Source organism: Seriola aureovittata, chromosome 21 (assembly GCF_021018895.1).
Source record: "Seriola aureovittata isolate HTS-2021-v1 ecotype China chromosome 21, ASM2101889v1, whole genome shotgun sequence".
Taxonomy (NCBI): domain Eukaryota; kingdom Metazoa; phylum Chordata; class Actinopteri; order Carangiformes; family Carangidae; genus Seriola; species Seriola aureovittata.
In genome coordinates, this window is record NC_079384.1 from 18,411,039 (window position 1) to 18,432,055 (window position 21,017).

General features: G+C 38.2%; 3 protein-coding genes across 3 annotated transcripts; 2 read left to right on the forward strand and 1 right to left on the reverse strand.

The window, feature by feature from the left end:
* Positions 1 to 247: 247 nt before the first annotated feature.
* LOC130162684 (receptor activity-modifying protein 1-like) lies at positions 248 to 7,346 on the forward strand. The gene is made up of 5 exons (XM_056366463.1): positions 248 to 393; positions 651 to 743; positions 2,296 to 2,406; positions 2,711 to 2,864; positions 6,212 to 7,346. Exons 1-5 carry the CDS (start codon positions 357 to 359, stop codon positions 6,456 to 6,458), a joined length of 642 nt encoding a protein of 213 aa, XP_056222438.1. The 5' UTR covers positions 248 to 356; the 3' UTR covers positions 6,459 to 7,346.
* A 5,984-nt stretch (positions 7,347 to 13,330) lies between these two features.
* Positions 13,331 to 16,727, forward strand: LOC130162335 (asialoglycoprotein receptor 1-like). Its single transcript, XM_056366028.1, has 5 exons — positions 13,331 to 13,440; positions 14,251 to 14,991; positions 15,799 to 15,950; positions 16,068 to 16,195; positions 16,453 to 16,727. The coding sequence occupies exons 2-5, from the start codon at positions 14,307 to 14,309 to the stop codon at positions 16,619 to 16,621; spliced, it is 1,134 nt and encodes a 377-aa protein (XP_056222003.1). The 5' UTR covers positions 13,331 to 13,440; positions 14,251 to 14,306; the 3' UTR covers positions 16,622 to 16,727.
* Positions 16,728 to 16,846: 119 nt separating this feature from the next.
* LOC130162333 (UDP-glucuronosyltransferase 1-2-like) lies at positions 16,847 to 20,917 on the reverse strand. The gene is made up of 2 exons (XM_056366026.1): positions 20,688 to 20,917; positions 16,847 to 19,267 (listed from the first exon to the last, which is right to left on the reverse strand). The coding sequence occupies exon 2, from the start codon at positions 19,256 to 19,258 to the stop codon at positions 17,651 to 17,653; it is 1,608 nt and encodes a 535-aa protein (XP_056222001.1). The 5' UTR covers positions 19,259 to 19,267; positions 20,688 to 20,917; the 3' UTR covers positions 16,847 to 17,650.
* Positions 20,918 to 21,017: the final 100 nt, after the last annotated feature.

Below are 21,017 nucleotides of genomic sequence, written 5' to 3' on the forward strand. Positions count from 1 at the left end.
TTTGCAACATTTTTCAGGCCAAATGATAAATTAAAAACAATGGTCTGAAGATTCATTGATAATTAAAATAATCATTAAGCCAAATTTTTTCCTCCTCTCTCTTTCTTCATCCTCCATCTTCACAGATTCATTAGTGATTATCTGTTCCCCTCCCTCATCCTGTTTATCTGGTATATTTCACCGTCACTGGAGCACGAACACTCTCACTCGTGCGTGCACACACACAGTCAACAGTGCTGAGATTAAGAGGGCTGGGCTTCCTTCCACTCAGCTCTCAGTACTTGAGCTTCATTATTACATCTAAGGTCACAGACCAGACTCGCAGGTTACTGCTGCTCCCCTCGTCGCTGTCCACCATGATCCTGTACCCGCTCTTCCTTCTCCTCATCATAGGTATTTATCTGACTTCACACACATACATTTCATTTCTTTACATGGGCTTTAAGTTAATGTTTTACTCTTTTCTCTTGGAATTTCCTGTTTTGTTTTGTTTTTTTTCCATTTGGGTTTCCTGCATGGTGTCATGAGCGTCCATTGTTCTACATTTTTGGAGCAGCAATCAAAAAGCTGGTGTGAAAGTCTTTCTTTAAAAATGGACTGGAATTTTAAAATGTAATGTTAAAAAGCTTATTTTTAACATGTGTATTCAGGTATTGAGGAATCACAGACAGCCAACATGACAGAAGAAGAGTTTGGCAAAGTTGAGAGGAACCAAACATTCATCGTGCCTACCAAGTATAACAGTAAGTTATTTACAGAAGCTGGAGAAACGAACTTTAAAAGAAATGACTAACAATTAATCAATTATCAAAATTGTTGCGTAATTCAATTTCAGTTGCTCATATTGGTGTTTAGGTCTGCAACTAACAATTCATTTTTATTATCGATTAATTGTTTAGTTAAGAAATGCCCATCATAACTTGGCAGAGCCAAAGGTGACATCTTCAAATGTCTAATTTAGAATGATATATGACAGAGATAAGCAGCAGATCTTCCTGAAATCTATGAATATTTGGCAGCTATTTCTGCTTTAAAAATGACTGAATTCTTTTCTGCTCTTGTACTCTTGTCTTGCTCTCATTTTCATATCATCATCAAAAAGCTTTGCCCCTTTTTTCAGGGCTTCCACAGTGTTCACCGAATTAAATCTAATATTTTACTTTAACCTTGTTGATACCACATGGAATGAAATTTAATACCTTTCCCACTGGAAAAAAATATGATGGAAAACCAGTAACCAGTAACCAGTAGTTTCCATCATATTTTTTTCCAGTGGGAAAGGTATTAAATTTCATAGGCCTAGAATTATTTACTGGCATCTACACTCAGTAGGCAGTTTATTATATCCACCAAGCTAAAACTAATGCAGTCTAATACAATATAATTATCCTCTTAGAGGCTGTGGTGGTGTTGAATTGTACTGTGTTAAACTGACAGGTGTTTCTATTATTTTGTCCATTTACATTTATATCAGTCGGGGACAGCTAAATGTCAGAAAGACCTCTCTCTCAACCAAACAACCTGCATGCACAATCTACTGATTACAGTCTCTCACATTCATGTGACAAAATGTACTTTCTGCCAAAATATCTGATCATGCAGAACATTATTTCACTTTTTTATGGTTCTGCTTAGTCTGGGTTAATCCAGAAAAAGTCACAGTGAATTCAACCTATGTATTTACACGTAACCAAAACCACCATCTTTGCCTAAACTTAACCAAGGAGCTCTTGTTGTCTAAACCACAGACTGGACTCTGAATGTGACCTGGTTTCCACCTCAATCAGCTCCTGGCGAGTCCACAGCGTTTAATAAATTTAGCTTCATTCATTCATTCATTGAAAAAAGAAATCTGTTTCCTTACATTAACCAGCCAGAGATTATGTTGCCTACAAACATTTGCTGTTGCAGTTTAAATCAGGAGACAAGGTTTGGATGTGACAACCATAAATATACAGTAAGTAGGTGATATGTAATATATACTGCGTGTTACAACAGACGACAACAGACAACAGACTCTGTGGAAAAATATCAGTACATTACATTGTTTTTGATTAATCATTTTGTCTATGATACATCTAAATATCCATCCCAGTTTTATTATTTGATTATCAAAATAGTTGCTCGTTATTCTCTTCCTGAACATCCAGTCAATTAATTGAGTAATCATTTCAGCTGTAACCTCATTTGTAAATTTTAAGTACAAGAAATTGGTGAAAGCCACGAATTCTCTTATTTATTCACTAAACATTAAGAATATTGCTTGAATAAAGTGAATACATTTTTTTCCTGCAGGTACAATGACACCAGGCAACGTGACATACAGTTTGTACAGAGATGAGAAGAGTCAGATTGAAGACGAACTGCTGAACAATCAAACATCCACGGTTATCACAGAGGATGATGGTGAGTACTCATACTTATCAATGTCTTAAATTTCCTGTGTGAAAGTAATTTCTCATTCGTTATGCAGCTGAAACACTATCAGACTATGGTTATGTATCAGTAAGAGCCAACTTTAAGAAACATGAACAACCGGGCCAATAACTCAGCTTTATGAAATCTGAGTAAACTCAAAGACCCTGTCCATTGTCCACAGCAGATCACAGGAAACCTAAGAAATGTTTCATCCATTTTACACAGCAACACCCTGGATAAAGTATTTAGATCATGTACTGTATGTCACAGGTGTTTTCCCTTTTCTTTACAGAGACGTTTCAGGACCAGGAAAGTAGGTCTCCTCACGAACACTGCCAACAGGACCTGCTGGTGCTGTACAGTCACAGCTATTGTGGAGCAGCTTTTCAAAAGGAAATGCTGACAATCAGCACAGAAAACTGGTGTCTCCTGGAAAGTATTACCAAGTACGGCACACTGAGTATTTCCAGAATTAAGTGTTTTGCTTTTACAATCCTGTTTGGTTTCTTTGTCTCTGCTTTTGATGAATTCTTTAACACTTTTATTTCCCAGTGTTGTTTTAATGAACTTTGTTAATACATTTTCCAGAAAGGGCTACAGTTAAGTTTATATCAAGTTTTTACTATTATAATCAGCTTTAGTAATAGCAGTATTATCAGTACTGACAAAGGAGTAAATTACCTCTGACAGATTTTCACCTCATTTCAAGAAAATTGAAATTGTGTTGGTTTCTTTGCCTCACTTTTCATTTCATGTCATTACCAAACTAGAATTACCACCATGCAGTTGTATGCCTTCGCCAACCAGTCCAGTTGCAGTTAATAAGCATATGCATTCTTGAGTTATGGCCAAAAAATGGTTTGTGACCTTTCATGACCAAAATCTTATTAATTCATCCTTCAGTGAACATTTTTTTTGTACCAAAGATATTCCCTGAGATATCACGTTCATAAGAATGTGGCAGATGAATGGACCGGCAACATAAACAGTAGCAACAGCATTTCTATCCTTATTCAAGTCAACTCAGTTCAGTTTTATTTATACACCCAAGCCCAAATTTAAAATCTTGCAATGCAATGCAATGCAGTATTAAAAGTAAATTCATTAGTTTCTCTGAATCAAAAATCTCCACTGCTGTAGAAGGTAAATCAGTTGATACAATCGGAGTTGACGTTACACAATACAACACGTGGAGCTGCGACCATTGGTTGACTAAATCAATTAGTCAATCGGCAGATATAATAAGAAATAATTATTAGCAACAATATTGATATCTGATTACTTGTTTGAGTCAGTCTTCAATCAAAAACACCAAATATTTTATTTGTTTCCTCTCCTGGCCGTGGATTATAATAAAAAAACATGTCTTTGAATTTTGTTTTGATTGTGGGACTAAAAACACCATGGGATCTGAGAAAATGTGATGGACATATTTCACTGTTCTCTGGTGTTTTATTGACCAAACGATTCCTCCATTAAACAAGAAAATAAATCAACAAAAAACATAATTTGTCACTGACTTCCAAAACAAATAATATGAGTGTTTTCTGATCTGACAACACGGTTAGTAGGTTACAATTTAATTCTGGGTCACTCATACCACAGAGACCAGACTCTGTTATATTAATCCTAAAACTGTTCAGATGCCAAGTCGGACAGTTCATCTGGATGTACCAATTTTCCATTTGTGGAGGACAACAACCACAAACCACATTTAGTTTGTAAACTTGGTGACAGGATCACATTTACATCTGATGTACCTTCCCTTTTTGATAAAAGAATAGGCTGAATGACAGAAAAATAAATGAATTTAGTTTTTTTGCAATTTCTTATTAGCATACAAGACTATACACAGGACTACAAAAGCTTACTCTGATACAGCTGATCTGTACTGAAAACATTTAAAACGTCAACAAATGTAAAAGTTTATGTCCTCCAGGGCTGCAAATAATGAATATTTTTATTTCTCACGTAACTGATAGAAAATGACTTCAGATGTCTAGTTTTGCCAAAATCCCAAAGACATTCAGTTTGCAATCAAATGAAACTAAATTAATTGAAAAATCTTCATATTGAAGAGCAGGAGCAAGTATATTAAAATGATTCAAATGATTAAACAATTATCAAAATAGTTGCTGATCAATTTTCTGTCACAGACTAATCGATTGATCAAACAGCACCGATGCATGTATCAAATACATGACTTACAGACATGCTTGGCATAGAAAAAATACTAGTAAGAGTGGGAACACTATTAATTAGTAATTTAAGATCATTACTCATCAGACAGCACAGCTTCAAAGAAACAGGCAACAAGCAGCTTCTTTCAGCCCAGAGTCAACACGAGGCTTCAATCAAACTCTAACTAATACAGACAAACAGCAGAAACACAACTGATCAAGATCTTGTACAACCTCCATGACACCAACAGCAACAAGTTAAACACAGAGACAAAGCCACGGCGGGACATTTAAAAACTAGGAAATTAACCAGCATGCAGGCAGACAGACAGACAGGCAGACAGACAGACAGTGGTTGTTTCTGACTCACATTTGGCGTCGAAGTGCGTGTTTGTTTTCTGTCATTACGGCGAAACGTCCATGTCCGTTATTATCAAGCTAACCGAGCCTAGCTAACTTTCCCGACTGTTTCATCAAACTTATTTTCTACTGTTTGTCGTGAGGACACAGTTCGACCAGTTCGCTTCACAATTCACTCCAGAGTTGTTTTTTCTCTCCGTCCGCTAGTTGGCAGCAGGTGATAAAGGCCGCATGATAACGATTTAAAAAAAACGACGTTTTTAAAATTAACAACACCTGCTCACTATTCGTTTTAGTTGACGTGACGTGATAAAAGGCCGCGACTAGAGTCTGCAGTACCCTTTTTGACCACACACTGAGTCGCATTCACCAGCCGTTACAACCCAGAGGGGTGCAACAACAACAACAACAACAATGATGATGATGATAACAATAACAATGGATTTGATAATAATTTAATGAATAAAATAATAAGTTAGTTAATTAATTAATGAATTAGTCTTAATTAAATAATAAATATATCAATAAGAACACAAGTCTATAACAAAAAAAGCTAGGCTGCATATGCAGAATAGGAACATTATTATGTTCCTATTCTGCATATGCAGAATAGGAACATAATAAATAGACTACAAAAAATAAATAAAATAAAATACATACAAGGTATGATAATAATAACCAAGAGTGATGTTGTGTGCATGGTTATTGAGATTCTCACTCTTGACAGGAATCTGATGATCTGATGCAACACTGATAATGAATTTAGTTAAACCAAAGAATCACAAAAAATTTGATTCTGTCTCCCTGCTGAGTTTGTTTCTGTGAAAAAACTACAATGTCTGGCTGTTTTAGGAAAAATATCATCAGCCTTATCCTTTAAATGGTGATGCCGTCAAAAGTTGAGAATGTGTGAAAGACAATGCTGCAGCCTGAGTCTGTGCCTCTACCACCACAGAGTAAGTGCAGCTTCAAATGTGTGTGAGGGTCTCTTCCTCCAGCCCACCCTTCCGCAGCCTCACTCATTTCTGCTAAGTTTTTGTTAAAACCTGAAATGGTTTAACCACAAGTTTCAGTTTTAATTACAGGCAGATGAGCCACACTGTTTTTGAGTGTTTCACAGTCCATCTAAAGGGTTTCACTCCAAAAGTGAGGTGTTCAGTTTCACAAAAACAATGTGTTTGTATGAAATGATCATCATGTCCTTACTGTGTCTGGACTCACCAGTAACACGGTGGTTTCTTCATCCGTTACAGACCATACAGTGAAGTGACATATTGTTTGGAGAAGCTGTCTGGTTTGGTCGGCTGCTACTATCCAAACCCCGACACTCAAGACTTCTTCCTCTACATCCACTCCTACTACTTCCAGAACTGCACCAGTGACGAGCTCCCGCTTGAGGACGCGCCTCACGGGCTGGTGATGGCCCTCACGCTCATCCCTGTCAGCCTCATCCCCATCCTGGTTTATCTGGTGGTTTGGAAAAGTAAAGTCCAAGAGTGACTCGCACCTACAATATACCTCAACACTACATATAGAATATATAGGAGAATATGCTTCAGTATATTTTTACAGGATAAAACCCATAAACAACAACTTAAAATTATAAACAATTATTGAGTGGTATCAGTCGTCTTATCTAAGTCTCCATCACAAAGTCAGGGAGCATATTTCTGAAAATGTTAAACTATTCCTTTAAGAACAATATGGTATATACATATGAATACATCCAGGGGAGTCAGAAAGGCTCTGTACTGTATATGAAATGAATGTGAATGTGAGGAAATAGTTCTTTTATTTGAATTTTAATGAACAGGGAGAAGGAAACTGGACAAGTTCAGATAAACATTAAAAAGGCACAATTTCTGATGTTTGGTGGAGTCTGAGGTCTTTAACCCGCAGACATCAGCAGGCACTTTGCACACTACATGGCCAAAAGTATGTGGACACCCTGATGTGATTGTTCAGTATGTCATTTCAAAACCATGGAGATTGATCTGCTGCTGTGAGGGCTTTCCACCACTGACGTTGACCAGTCGATGCTCCAGTCCAGATGGGGGTTGTGGTCAGGACTCTATGCAGGCCAGTGAAGTTCTTCCACACTACACTGGGTAAACCATGTATTTATAGACCTGAATGTGTGTACAGGAAACAGGAAAGGGCCAAACTCAAACTGTTGCCAAAATGCTGAAAGAACTCTGTTGTCTAAAGTCTGTTGAGGCACTCAGATTTGGAAGGGGGAAAATATACTTTACATACTGCTTGGTAAGGCTGGATGAATCACATCTTTGACTCACTGAAATATATGATATTGTGAAATATATATATATTATATTAGGTAAAAATATAAAATAAAGTATAAAAAAATAAATAAAAGTCTGGAATATGTTATGTACAGTGTTTATTTCACAATATAATGTAGCTTAAATGGAGACTGATACAGAAACGCAATTTCATTAATGAGATCTACATCTACATCAACATTTTACGTACATTTTATACAGAATTTGAATTTCCAAACAATTTCACAGTGCACGTTATAATAAAGTCTGTATCATAACAATCCCCTTGTTGTACAGTAATGAGTTTAATTGACACATGGTTTGTATTTGGCACTGATGTAATATTTTTACAGGTATCAGAGTGACACATAGATAGATAGATAGATAGATAGATAGATAGATAGATAGATAGATAGATAGATAGATAGATAGATAGATAGATAGATAGATAGATAGATAGATAGATACTTTATTTATCCCCTAGGGGATATCCATGCAAAACCACAAGCAGCATGCATTATGAGTTACAGGAAACAAAGAAAACGCACAGTGGAATCTGTGTTTCTAAGAAAAGTACATCCACTCAAATCGCTGTGGTTCCTGGCAGCACTGTGTGTCTGTGTGTGTGTGTGTGTGTGTGTGTGTGTGTGTGTGTGAATAAGTTTGTCCAGTTCTGTTTAGGGCTTAAAAGTTGATTTGAAGTTAATGTTAGAATAATGCTTAGTTGAGACGTCAGAGTCCTCACAAGTGTAGAAATGCTCTCTAATCTCTAAGCCATGTGATGCTGCTGGGTCGTAAATGATGCTGAAGAAAAGAAGGGGAGGAGGAGGAGGAAACATTAGCACAGAGTCTCACTCACACCACCTTTGCTTGTCCTCTGTATGCGCTGGAATGACACACACACACAGACACACACACACACACACACACACACACACACACACACACACACACACACACCAATTATGCTTCAGCCAGGACAATGTAAACCACATTTTCCCTTTTTTTAAAAACCTGTGTGTGCCAAGACAAAATTTTATAGTGAGAAAATTGACACAGCAGACCGTCTCGACAAAGCTCCATTCAAACATATCTGTTTTCATTTAACAATTTATTTGCTTTTGTTATTGGTGGTTATTGATTTAAAGGTACCCACTGATTATTGAACATATTGGCTCAGATTTGATTAACCCTATGTGTTGTTACACAAACAGGAGGTAGTGGCTGTTAACACTATCATGGTCTGCATTTCCTTCCTCACATATATCACTGAAGTGACAACACTTTTTTTTTTTTTAACAGATCTCTGCAGACACAGGGGGGGATTCTCCCTGCAGAGACAGAGCATTGTTTGTCTTATCTCGCGGCCTCTGTTGACACTGCATGTTCTGCTGATAGCAGCATGTTTGACATTTTACTGTATCACAAATATCTCACCGTTAAATGTACTAAACATCCCAGATTGTAGGAGCGTCTTGTCTCGGGTGTATTTTGTGTGTGTGTGTGGACTTTCTTTGTTAAGTATAACGCAGTCACAGTGCTCTTATTTTCCAAAAGTCTGTAGAAAACCAAACATTACATCCATATGATGGGGTTGTTGAAAGTCTCACACCTGTAGAGATTAGCTATAAGGTCTGGCTCTCAGTGTCCCTAGCTCCTCCACTTCAACCAGGGAAAACCTTTTCTTCATGCGCAGGGACACTGTCATGTCAAAAAAACAGGAAAGGGACAAACACAAACTGTTGCCACAAAGCTGGAAACACACCATTGTGTGAAACCTTTTTCTGGCTTTTTTTGCCCCTCAAAATGAAGCAATTCCTACTTGTGACCACTCCCTGCACACGTCTACAGAAGGAGACCAGTTCAAGATTTTTATTTTTCTGGTGATCATTTTTAGAGATCTATAAAGAGAAAAGAATGACCCACAGGTTTGGAATCACAATCAAATATCATGGTAATTCTCAAGTTGAATTAAGGGGCCTAAACCTGAGCATGAGAACCAGCCCAACAAAAACAAGCCCGGACAAAAAGCACTGGATGTGGAGAGGGGTGTCCACATACATTTGACCACATTGTGATATGAACATACTGTACTGTAAAATACAGTACGCCTATACAGTATTGCAGTTACTGTCTATCTTGTCTCTGATCTCATCTGGAAGAATTGTCCTATTTCCTCTGACCCGTCCTCTCGCTATTTCCTGTCCTCCTTCACCTCTTCCTCTTTCTGGTCTGCCTCTTTTTCCTCTTGTCCCTTCTCCTCCTCCCATTTCTCCTGTTGCTCTTCCTTCTCTTACTGGAACACTTCTTCCTCTAATTCTTTCCAAAAACTGTCCTCCATTGTTGTTCACACCAAAGAGCGAAAACCTGACTCATATTTATGGTGATCGAGCTGTGATTTCTGTGTGATCTGATTGGTTACATGTGTCTTCACATGTACATTCTGAGTTCAGGTGATCGCTAACTGAGTGTTGTGTTTCAGTGGCAGTGTTTAGCAGTTAACACACAAAGGCTTTCACTTTTGAATGATGTGTCTCATGTAGAGAAGTGTGTTTGGTGTTTTGCAAAAAGTGTGAGGCCGAGAATTTGCGTATAGTTGTGCAAGTCTGGGCTGACATTTTGCTCCTTGTGTATCGAGTTTCAAAATCTGTGTATTTATATTTGATTTTTGTGTGTAAGCAATCGTAAAAAAAAAACTGTAAAAGGGAAATAATCCAGAAAATAAAAATAGAATAAAAGGATTAACCAATAAAAAGTTTAAAACATATGAAATAAATAACATTCAATGAAATATAAAAAGGTAGATCTTGAGTTTGCTTTTAAAATGATCAACATGTGATGTGTTAGTTATATATGTTTATTATTGAGGTCATGTTGCACCAGACTACATTATATTAATATGTGTTTGTAATATTCTGCCCCTCTCATGTTTGGGCAAAAAAATGAACAAAAAAAAACAAAAAAACATTAGAAACTCAAAATAATGCAGCTCACTTCAACACCACTGCAAATGACAACCTCAGTAATAAACATGTTTTTTGAATGTTATTATTTTTTTAAAGTTTGAATTTATGGAGCTGCTGTTTCGAATTGCATTAGATTTTATGGGTGTACTTAATAAAGTGGTCATTTACTGTAAATTTTATGCCACACTGCAGCAATCCTACAGCAAACTGCTCTGTGCCAGAGGACACGCTGCCACCTACTGCTTCAGATGAGACACTACAGCGTGTGTGCACAAACTGTGTGGCACTTTGTTTCTATTGAAAGGCTGTTCTCATTCTTACATTTGTCCAAGCTTTTAAAAGATCTCCACCTACAAACATCAGACAGATCATTAACCCTATGAGTGAGAAGCCAAACACTGACATACAATCGTACCCTCAGTGACCATTGTTTCGTGAGAGATAAGGTAACATCAAACACAAGAGGCCATTATTACAGTATCTCCACCTGTTTGAAGTGGAGCAGCAGGGGATCAGAGGGTTATAAAGGAGCCTGGTAGTCAGACCTGGTGCATCTGCTATGAAACAGCCATCTGAGGTTTTAAAACACACAGGTCACAGATGACAACACACTGGGACTGACATTATCTGAGGTAAGTCCTGATGTTAGCAGCAGTTTTTTATGTTTCTGTGTGAAGCTTTAAATGTAGCAGTGGAGGAAGTATTTGAATCTTTTTTTCTTAAAGGAACAACATGACAACACAAGTAGTAAGGAGTGGGAATGGTTGTAACATTTTTTACATTTCTGTCTGTATCTTTTAAGCCAGTGTGTTCAAAGTGTAACACAAACTAGTTCCATGTGTCTGCTGTTAAATGATGTAGGTGTTAAAAGCAGAGTAACCGTCCACGACGGCTACACTTAGGCAGGAACCATCACAGCCTGCAACACAAACAGAAAATGTCTGTGGTTTATTCTCAAACACAGGGAGTGAAATGTTACAATTCACCTCATAGTCCCAGTTAGTTGTAAAATATAACATTATGATATAAGGATTATGACAAAACCTTGATATTGAAGCTTTTTATTCAACACTTAAATCACTTTTTAACATAATTGGTGTGTGTGTGTGTGTGTGTGTGTGTGTGTGTGTGTGTGTGTGTGTGTTTGTAGTAAAATATGAATACTTTCTTACCACTAGATTCGTTTTTTTCCTTCTATAATAGTCTGCGTCTGTCACAAGGTGCTACTTCCTCTCATGTGGGATAAGGCCTAAATGGTGCAGGTATAGAGTGAATCAGGTGATTCTTACTTGTTCTTGATTGGAGAAATTGGAAGTGTTACAACTGACCAGTGTTACAACCATCCCCAGTCTCTCCTACATTTTTTAAGTAAGTAGAAGTAGAAAAGTATTAGCAACAACATGTACTTTAAATATCAAAAGTAAAAGTACTCATGAGGCAATAGAAAACTCCCTGATTGTACTGTATTATACTACAGTATAGGATTATTATTAGGCTACCAATAATCTATAGTAATGCACTATATTTTATAGGCTGGTGATATGTGGGAAGGAAGGAAAATTATTAATTATGTTAATTATATTAAATTAAATATGTACAATACTGAGTCTCAAAGCTGAGAGATACTGTAAATGTAATGGAGTAAAAAGTGTAATAATTTCCTGTGAATGTTATTACATATGAACCTGCATGAAATGGAAATACTAGATTAAAACTATCTCATTGTAGTTGAATACAGTTGTTGAATGATTGTGATTACTGATGCACATGGATGGAGCTCATTTTGAAGACTTCATACACTGTTTAGATGTTTTTTTCACAATGTCGGAAAAGGGCTCAAACTGTCACACTGTGGCCCAGATGATGCTATAGAGATAGTCTTTTATGATACATAACAGGAAAACCACAGAAACACTGAGTGTTGGGTTGAAAAAACTTTAAAAGGGTTTTTCTGTATTGGTGTAAATGTTTGATGTCTACACACAGAACAGAATCTGTCCATCTGAAGATGTGTGGGCTGATTTAGAGCAAGTAAGGCAGTTGTGTTTTTTAATGGATCTCATGCTCAGACAAACAAAACCTCCATATGTGAGGAAGAAATGATCCAAACACAATGGTACATTTTTTAATTCTTATGTTTAATCACTGTCCAGGTGCTCCTGACATTAGGAGAGTTGTTAAAAACAGGTTTACTCTGCTGCACAGGTACAATGTTTGGTCATCAGTGGCTCCCCCGGATTAACAACCCAACACAAGGAACAATCTCAGGGACTTCAGCTAAGCAGGAGCAGGAAATATGTAAGTAATATAACTTCAGAACTTCACTTCAAAATTTTCTATTTTATCACCTAACTTCTGTTTGTGATGTCCTAAAATCCATGTTTTTAAGATCAACAATTGAGAATATTTCAACCTGTTTCCAACTGAAATCAGCTTGTTTCAATAACTTTCTACAAATGAGCAACTGGGTCTTGAAACCAGAAAGAATACGGCAAGAGGAAACGGAAAAAATGGTTAACACTTTATAATACAGTGATTCACAGTGTAATTTCATTGTGTGAATTAGGAACGGATAAAATACTGAACTGAAACTTAAATGTAGAAACAGTGGAAGAAACAAAAATAAGCGAATAACAGCTGGGCACTGTAGAGGAAATGAGAATAAATTAATATTTTCGTGAATACTGGGAACCTACAGAAAAAAAAAACATGTTGTGAACAACCTTTTTCTTGCTGTATAATTACAGAGGAAATATTGCAGCTTTCCTGATTCATTCTCTGACATAAACTGTGAAGAAGCACAATCCAGATAATAAAGAAAAGCACTTGTTTTTGTCTTAATGGAGCCTTGGTTTATGCTGAATATAATGCACTGATTAAAGTAAAGTAAGTGAACTGATGCACTAGGCTGAATACAACTGTGTTGAAAAAGTGAACTCAGTGTAGAGAAGTGTGATTTAGTAATTGTAAAAAAAAAAAAACTGTAACAACAATCCATTAATTAAATTCTGTACTGGGTACTGTACAACTGCTACTACTACTACTACTACTACTAATAATAATAATAATGATAATTATAATGATAATAATAATAATGTGTTTGTTATTTGTTTGTTTTAGCCTCAGTTTGCCTTCCTACCAGAAAAAAGCTGACCTGTCACTGCCTCTGTCCAGTGGTCGGTCTCTCAACACTCTGTTTGTTGCTGCTGGTGACGTGTGCAGCACTTTCTGTCCTGTGTAAGTACAAGTTACTGAAGCTCAAAGTGCAGATTAGCCAAAGTAAGTGACCACGGAACTGAATTTTGAAACAGTTCAACATCTTGTGAAATGTTTATTTATGTTCATATGGGCATCTCAGGCAAAGTGCTTTCTTGGATTGAGTCCTCTCTCACTTGGCGCTCCTTCAATGTGTCATAGCAAGGACAAACATCCTAATCCCGTCCCCTCCCTTCTGGAGTGCCCCACAGATTGGTTCTGGGCCCGTCCTCTTTGCAATATACACCACCTCCCTGGGTCATCCACTTGCATGGCTTCTCGTATCACTGACATGCAGACGACACCCAACTATAACTGTGGCTCCCACCAGATGACCCCACCTTCTCTCCAACATATCTGCATAGATTAAATAACGCCACTGTAAACTAAATCTCTCTAAGACTGAACTCCTAGTCATCCCAACCAATCAGTCTCTTCATCACGATATCAATATCAAACTTGGTACTTTATCCCTTACCCCAACCAAGGTCGCAAGAAACCTGGGTGTCATGTTTGATGACCAATTGTCCTTCTCCGACCGCATCTGTCAGTGCACTTCTTTAAGCAAACAGTCCCTGCACTGACTCACATGAGAAGATATCGCTCTGTTCCTCTTGCTCCTGGAAAAATACCAAAAAGCCTATTTAATATACTAGTCTTTTCAGTATAATGTGTGTTTTATAAGTCAAAAACAAAATCATTTCATTACAAACAGTTATCAGTGCTGCAGTTACCTTTAGAAACACATTGTCTTTTGTTTTGAGGTAATTATTCTTTGTCTTTAACTTTCAGATACTAATGAGTCAGACCACAAGCCAAAATGGAAGAGTCTCTTTGATTACCAGAATATGAGTGACAGCTACCTCACACTTACTAAAGTAAAAAATGACCTGAGAAAAGACAATGAGCTCTTAAAGGAGCACAGTGGCCGGCTGGATGAACAGAACAAACTTCTCAACAGGACTTCAGCTCAACTCAAGTCCATGAATCTCGCTCTGAGTTTGGAAAGCGGTGAGTTAATGGAGCAAATTGAGAATCTGACCTATACAAACACACAGCTCACACAAGAACACAAACAACTGGTCCAGTACACGTCTGAGCAGCAGGAAAAGAAGCTGAACATGTCTGAAACCATCAAACATCTGGTCAGCTCCAACACGCAGCTGCAGGAAGAGAAACAACGGCTCTCTGAGACAAACAGCCTCCTGAGGGATGAGCTGCTTCAAGTGAAGGAGAAGAACCAGGAGCTTATGGAAATCAACGACAGGTTTCAAGGAGAAATTCAAAATCTGAGCGAAAAGAGTGGAGCTTTTTCGAAGGACGACTATGAGAAGCTTCAGAGGGAAGTGACACAGCTTCAAGAACAAAACCAGAACCTGAGCACAGTGCTGGTGAAAGAAAGGAAGGAAGCAGCGGAGCAGGAGGGAAACAGGACGAGGGAGATGGTGCAGATGATGGAGGATGTACAGTCAGTAAAGGAGGCCTACCATGCTTTAGACCTCTACTGCCCTGTGGTCAATCAGAAGACCAAAGGTACATAGAATTTATACTTTTAAATGTTAAAAGAAGCTTTGATGAAATTAAAGTCACAGTGTAGAGGCACATTTTTCCATTAATACAGACTGAGTTTAGGTTTACCAAAACCAACAATGAATTATTTAATCTTTCAGCAGTTCTCAATTTCCTCAAGCCCATTAGTTCCTACTGAAGATGTAAATCTTTAAAAACAGGTCACAAATATATAATTTCATTATAGCTAAAACAACTGGTTTTCAGCAAATGTTGCTCAAGCAGGAGGAATCATTTATTAGTGTTTTCAGCAACTGATGAGTAGATAAGATAAAAATTTAATAAATAAATAATGGATACAAAATTCTACGTTAAATGATATTCTGTTCTGTTTTATGTTTGAAATTTCACTTTTAAAAAAAATGGCCGTACTAGTTTATATGATGTTTAAAATTCAGGCTTGTCGTTTCCAATTCAACCTGAATGCCCAGATTACTGAGCTTCTCAAACAGCATCTCTAATTTGGCTTTTTGGCCAACTAAAAAACTATAAACTAAAAAAAATCTCTTTTCCTGGTTCAGCTTTGAAAAGTTATTGCTCATCCATTTATTGATTGCTGACAAATAGGCTTGCAAATCTGAATTTATCTTTACTGGCCAATGCAAGCATGTAAAGAATGTGTCTTGGTATAACCAGTAATAAAAATGTATAACAGTGAAGGTGGGATGAAATGTACAATGTAAGGTCTGCTTTGATAACAAAAAGGACAACCGCTTCACCAATACACATTTGTTTCAACTGAAGTGTGACTTTCTTCATCTTTCTCCACAGAGCGGATTTGCAAAAAGTGTCCGGACAGCTGGAGACTGTTAGAAACAAAGTGCTACTACTTCTCCTCTCGCATGCTTAGCTGGAGCTCCAGCAGAGCCTGGTGCAGGACACAAGGGGGCGACCTGCTCATCATTAACAGTGAACAAGAACAGGTAGAGGACAAAAGGAAGAGAACAAGTGACAGTTGCAAAAACATTTAATCAAAAAATAAAATAAAATCAGTAAATAAGTATAATATAATCTGGAATCATCTGTTTTTCCACCTCTAGAACTTTATTTTTGACACCAGCCGGGCACCGGAGCAGTCCATCACCAGGCTGTGGATCGGGATGACTGATGCAGAGGAAGAGGACGACTGGCGCTGGGTGGATGGCAGCAAAGTTAACTCAGATGTGCAGTGAGTCAAAGCTCAGGGACACTGTGATAATGTCTATAGAGGGTCCTTAGGTGTGATTACAGATTTACAGCTTGTTTCTGTTGCCACTAAGTGGCCAAAAAAATCTAGTTTAACGAAAAGTTACTTTAATGTAAACAATGAAACAGTTCAATAAATTATATGAGGGATGTCTGCTACAAAGAGGCTTTCTTAAGTAACACTATGAAACATGACTCTGTGATTATTGTGTTACACAGCTGCTCACATTCTTCTTGCAGGTACTGGCTGAGCAGACCAGGGATGGCGACTGAGCCTGATGACTGGAAGCTGGATGACCCTCTAGGAGAAGACTGTGGACACGTAGACACCAGTGAAAATGCACTTAAGTCCTGGATGGACGGCTCCTGTAAGAAACCTTACAGATGGATCTGTGAAAAGAACATTTAGATTATCCACGAACATCATATTGTAAATCAACCACACATTCTCTACGTATACTGTAGGAAATCATAAGAATATATATCTGCAATATATTCAACTCTGAGTTATAGAGAAAGTGCACATTTTCTTTCAAAATAAAACAGTATTTAGTCTCCAGAGTCCTGTATTTCATTGAAAGGAAAGGAAAAGGAAAAGAAAAAAGGAAAGGAAATAAAGACAGTATGTGCAGAGCAATTTTCTTACCTTTTTATTTTCATCAAAAATACAAATTTGTATAGGTATAATAGACATTCATTTTGTCAATTCTTATTAAAGAAACATGGAATAAGGCAGATATGTGTATTTTTTATACCTTGTTGAATTTCATATTTGCACAACGCAATTGACTTGATTATAAAATTTAAATACATTTTAAAATACTGTGAATGCAACTAAAAATATTTTGCTGTTATAGTGTTGGAAGTAAGTGCAGCCACACAACTCTCTGTACATCTCTTTCTCTGTAAAAAAAAAAATCAAAGCACGTTGGCTGTATGTATGCAATAGTGAAGAGTTTGTCCCAAAATATCAGATAGCTTCAGCTTAGTCACATTTTTCTTGTGTGAAGCTGAATCAGTTGAAGGGTAACGCTGGTGCACATAAAAACCAGCAATGCATTAGTCCATCTGTAAATATTTTCTGGCTCAGTGATTTCCTAAAACAGCTGGGCTCTGCAGTTTTCAGTTCCTCAAACAGGAGAGAATAGTGCATTTGTTGGGGACTATTTTCAGCAGTGAATTAATACACATTTGGTGTTCTTGTGAGTCTTTGGACAGCAGGAAGTCATGCGTGGGAGTGATACAAAATAAACTACAGAGTTAGTTTTTTGACAACAATGGAGCCCTCTGGCTCAGAGGAATAAGATATATCAGGTTCTGGGTATACATACTTGTTAGTGGGGCCAGCTAATTGTTGCTTTTTCTTTGTTTTGGGTTTGTTGACAATAAGAAAAATATAGATTAGCGTCAGCTTTATCCTTAATAATTGACTCAGTGACTACTCCTGCTTGGGTTTTCTTCTCCTGCACAGTTGAAAGCACAGGAATCGTATTGATCCCACCACAGTTGCTGTCAGCAACAACAGGATTGCTAACAAGAAGCATATAACATCCACAGAATAATAGGCATACCGGGGCATCTTATAAGACTCAGTGCGTAAATGTGAAGCACCGTTGTGCCTCATAACAAACTCAATCCAGAAAAGTGCAGTTTCCAAAGGATGCATTGGTTTATCCCGGTGAAGATCAGAGAGATGTTTCATGTTGTTTCTATAGGAGGGATTGTGAAGAACTTCCTGTATCGCTTCTAGAAAGTTCTGGCGGGTGAGTTCGGTCGCATCCACCACCTTAGCAGCTCCCCGTGTTTCCAATCTCAAAACATTCTCAAACTGATCGAACAGAAGAGGAATGCCTATGATCGGCACTCCATGGTAGATGGACTCATAGATCCCATTTGTACCACCATGGGCGACAAAGGCTTTGATCTTTGGATGACCCAAGAGGTCGTTCTGGGGCATCCACTTCACCAGGAGGGTATTGTTGCCCAGATTGTTGGGGCGCTCACCAGCATGCCTCCATATGACCTTTTGAGGAATTTGGGCAAAAGCAGCAGCGATTTCGGAAGTGATTTCTACAGGTAGACCTCTAACCAGTGTACCTAGAGACATCAGGATGAACCCATGCTCTCCTGAACTTTGAACAAACTCCTCCAGTTCTGATGATAAAGGCGCAGAAGGCTTACACTGAAAACCACCAATGTAAACGATGTTTGGCATGGTGGGTCTGGGGAATTCAAAGACAAAGTCCACCCTCATGAGCCAGATGTCTGCCCCTTGTAGGAGGTGATAGAAGTTGACATCTGGACCGAAGTACCTGTCCACCAGCCTATCATAGTGAGGGCATACTATAAACTTATCAATGCACATGTTGAGCACATAGTGGAATGTATTTCTGATTCTTTGCACAAAGGTCATCTTATCCGATGCGGCATATCCTGAAGTTGGGACATAGGATGTGGGAGATGGAGCGACCACAAAATGCCCTTCTCCACTGGTGATCCATCTCACGTTAAAAACAGTCGGCAGCTTAAGTTCATGGGCCACCAGAACCCCTACTGGCAATCCCGGGTCCAGAAGAACCATGTCAAAATGCATATCACGAATACTCTGCATTAGAGTCTTGTTCTCAAATATTTCTACACCCAACAGGCTGGCCTGTTGGTGAATTTTTGACAGCGCACTGAGCATCTCCCAGTAGAAGTTCACAAAGCTGATTAGAGACGCCCCCTCCTTCTGGATCGCCAGCATCTTGACCAGAAAAGTGACAAAAAAGTCTTGCTCCTCTATGCTGATGGCCTCTGGCAGGGTGACAGTGATGGAGCGGTAATGAGGCGCATTCTCTTTGACGTACCAGCTTGTGGCTGTGCGGACCACAGTGACCTCATGGCCCCTGGTGTGGAGGCTCTGGATCAGCAGGTTCATGTTGACCCAGTGGCTGCCATCCACCGGGAAAACCAAGATCTTTCCACCATGGACACTGGGATTTGTCAGGAGGGACACACTCACGACCAGAAGAAGAAGAAAAGAAAGTCCTGAGATGCTCCCCATGGATTAACTCTAAGGAAAAGAATAAAAGATGAAAGGTTAATGTGATCAAAATGTATCTGTTCAATGACTTAAAAGATGCCCAAAAGGAGCAACATGGGGAAGTTGGAAAAGGTTCAACCTCATACATATATACAGGGGAGCAACAATCTGCTGACAACCAAACAGACTTGTTTTAATTCCCTCGAGAAACAAAAGCACAGAGTTGTTTTCTTTTACATAAAGTACTTCAAATAAATTGGAAGAGAAGCCGAACATCACTGTCAATCCCTTTCCAATTCTTCACAATAACACTTTAACGAGCTGCTGGCACCAGAGCAAGAAAAACAATGCTTCTAAACACATCACTGGGGAAATAAACTACTATGTTGTGCTGCCATTACAGTAGCAAGAGAATATAAAGAGAAAATAAATGCCCAATCAGAGCTGAGTATGAAAATGATGTTTCCAAGGCAATCGTGCAAACACGCTTCAGGCTCTTAGAGGGATTAGAAAAAGCATTCCTTCGGGCAGGGAAATAATATTCAACAACATGTGCAGAATAATTATGACATTTTTCAGACCTTTTTATGTCTGTTGGTCTTTGAATCCTGACCTCTGCATTTGTAAAATCTTGGCTAAAGCCCTGGATTGGTTCTACCAGCATGACTAGGTGTCAATAAATAATTTGATAAAGAAACACAAAAAGAGGCATTTTGAAGCATTTTAACACTGGGATTAATTTGTTGATCGACAGAAAATTAATCAACCACTAATTTAATGATCAAACAACCAATTGACCAAAGTCAATTTCTAAGAAAAAATGCAAAACATCCGCTGGTTCAAGGGTCTGAAATGTGAGAATTTGATTGTTTTCCTACTCTTACTGTATTCTAAAATTATTTTCGAAGTGTTGGTTGGACAATATAAGACATTTGAGAACATCATCATGGACTCTTAGATGTTTCAATTTGAATTTTTCACCAGTTTCTTATGTTTTACTGACTAAATGTTTAATTGATTTATTCTGAAAATTCTTATAGCAAGTCTGAAAAGCCTCCTGAAAAAACTATCTATATTTCTATTTATATCTCTATTTCCAACAGTTTTTGGCCAAAAAGCCCTGAAATGCTGCTTAAACAGCTCAAAGTCCAGTGGAATTCATCCATTAATACTGTTGTTATGGTCTCTAATCTCGTCATCTGCATTCAGCAGGGACTTGCTAACAGGCTAAAAACACTTAGCGAGTTACACCCTAAGTGTTCAGTTTCTGCCTGTTTTACTGTCGACAAAGCTAAAAGAGGAATGTAACGGTATGAACTTCTGCCCACATATCAGCCACTTCCAACAAGTTAGTGTCAGCAAAACAGAGCCTGCTGTTTTCAGTAATGTTGTGTAGGCCTTTAACTGAGTTGGTTAATGTGTTGTAGAGAAAGTAAAACTTGTGACTTACCTTAAATCCCTGAAACTGTGGAGAAATGTACTCTCAGGACAGGAGAAGCCGAGCGTCTGTGTGGACAAGAATCCAAACTCCAAACCCGCTCATTGTGTTACATAAGGAAAACAGGGTGATGGGGGAGGGGGGTTAAACAAATGGACTTCAGATGTAAGTGAGTAGTTTGAGGCGAAAGGAAACCCTTTTCCCACTGGGCCCACCCTGTAACTGTGCTGCACAGACACAGAAATGCACAGAGATATGCTCTGCTGACACACACACACACACACACAACACACACACACACACACACACACACACATACACACACACACACACACACACACA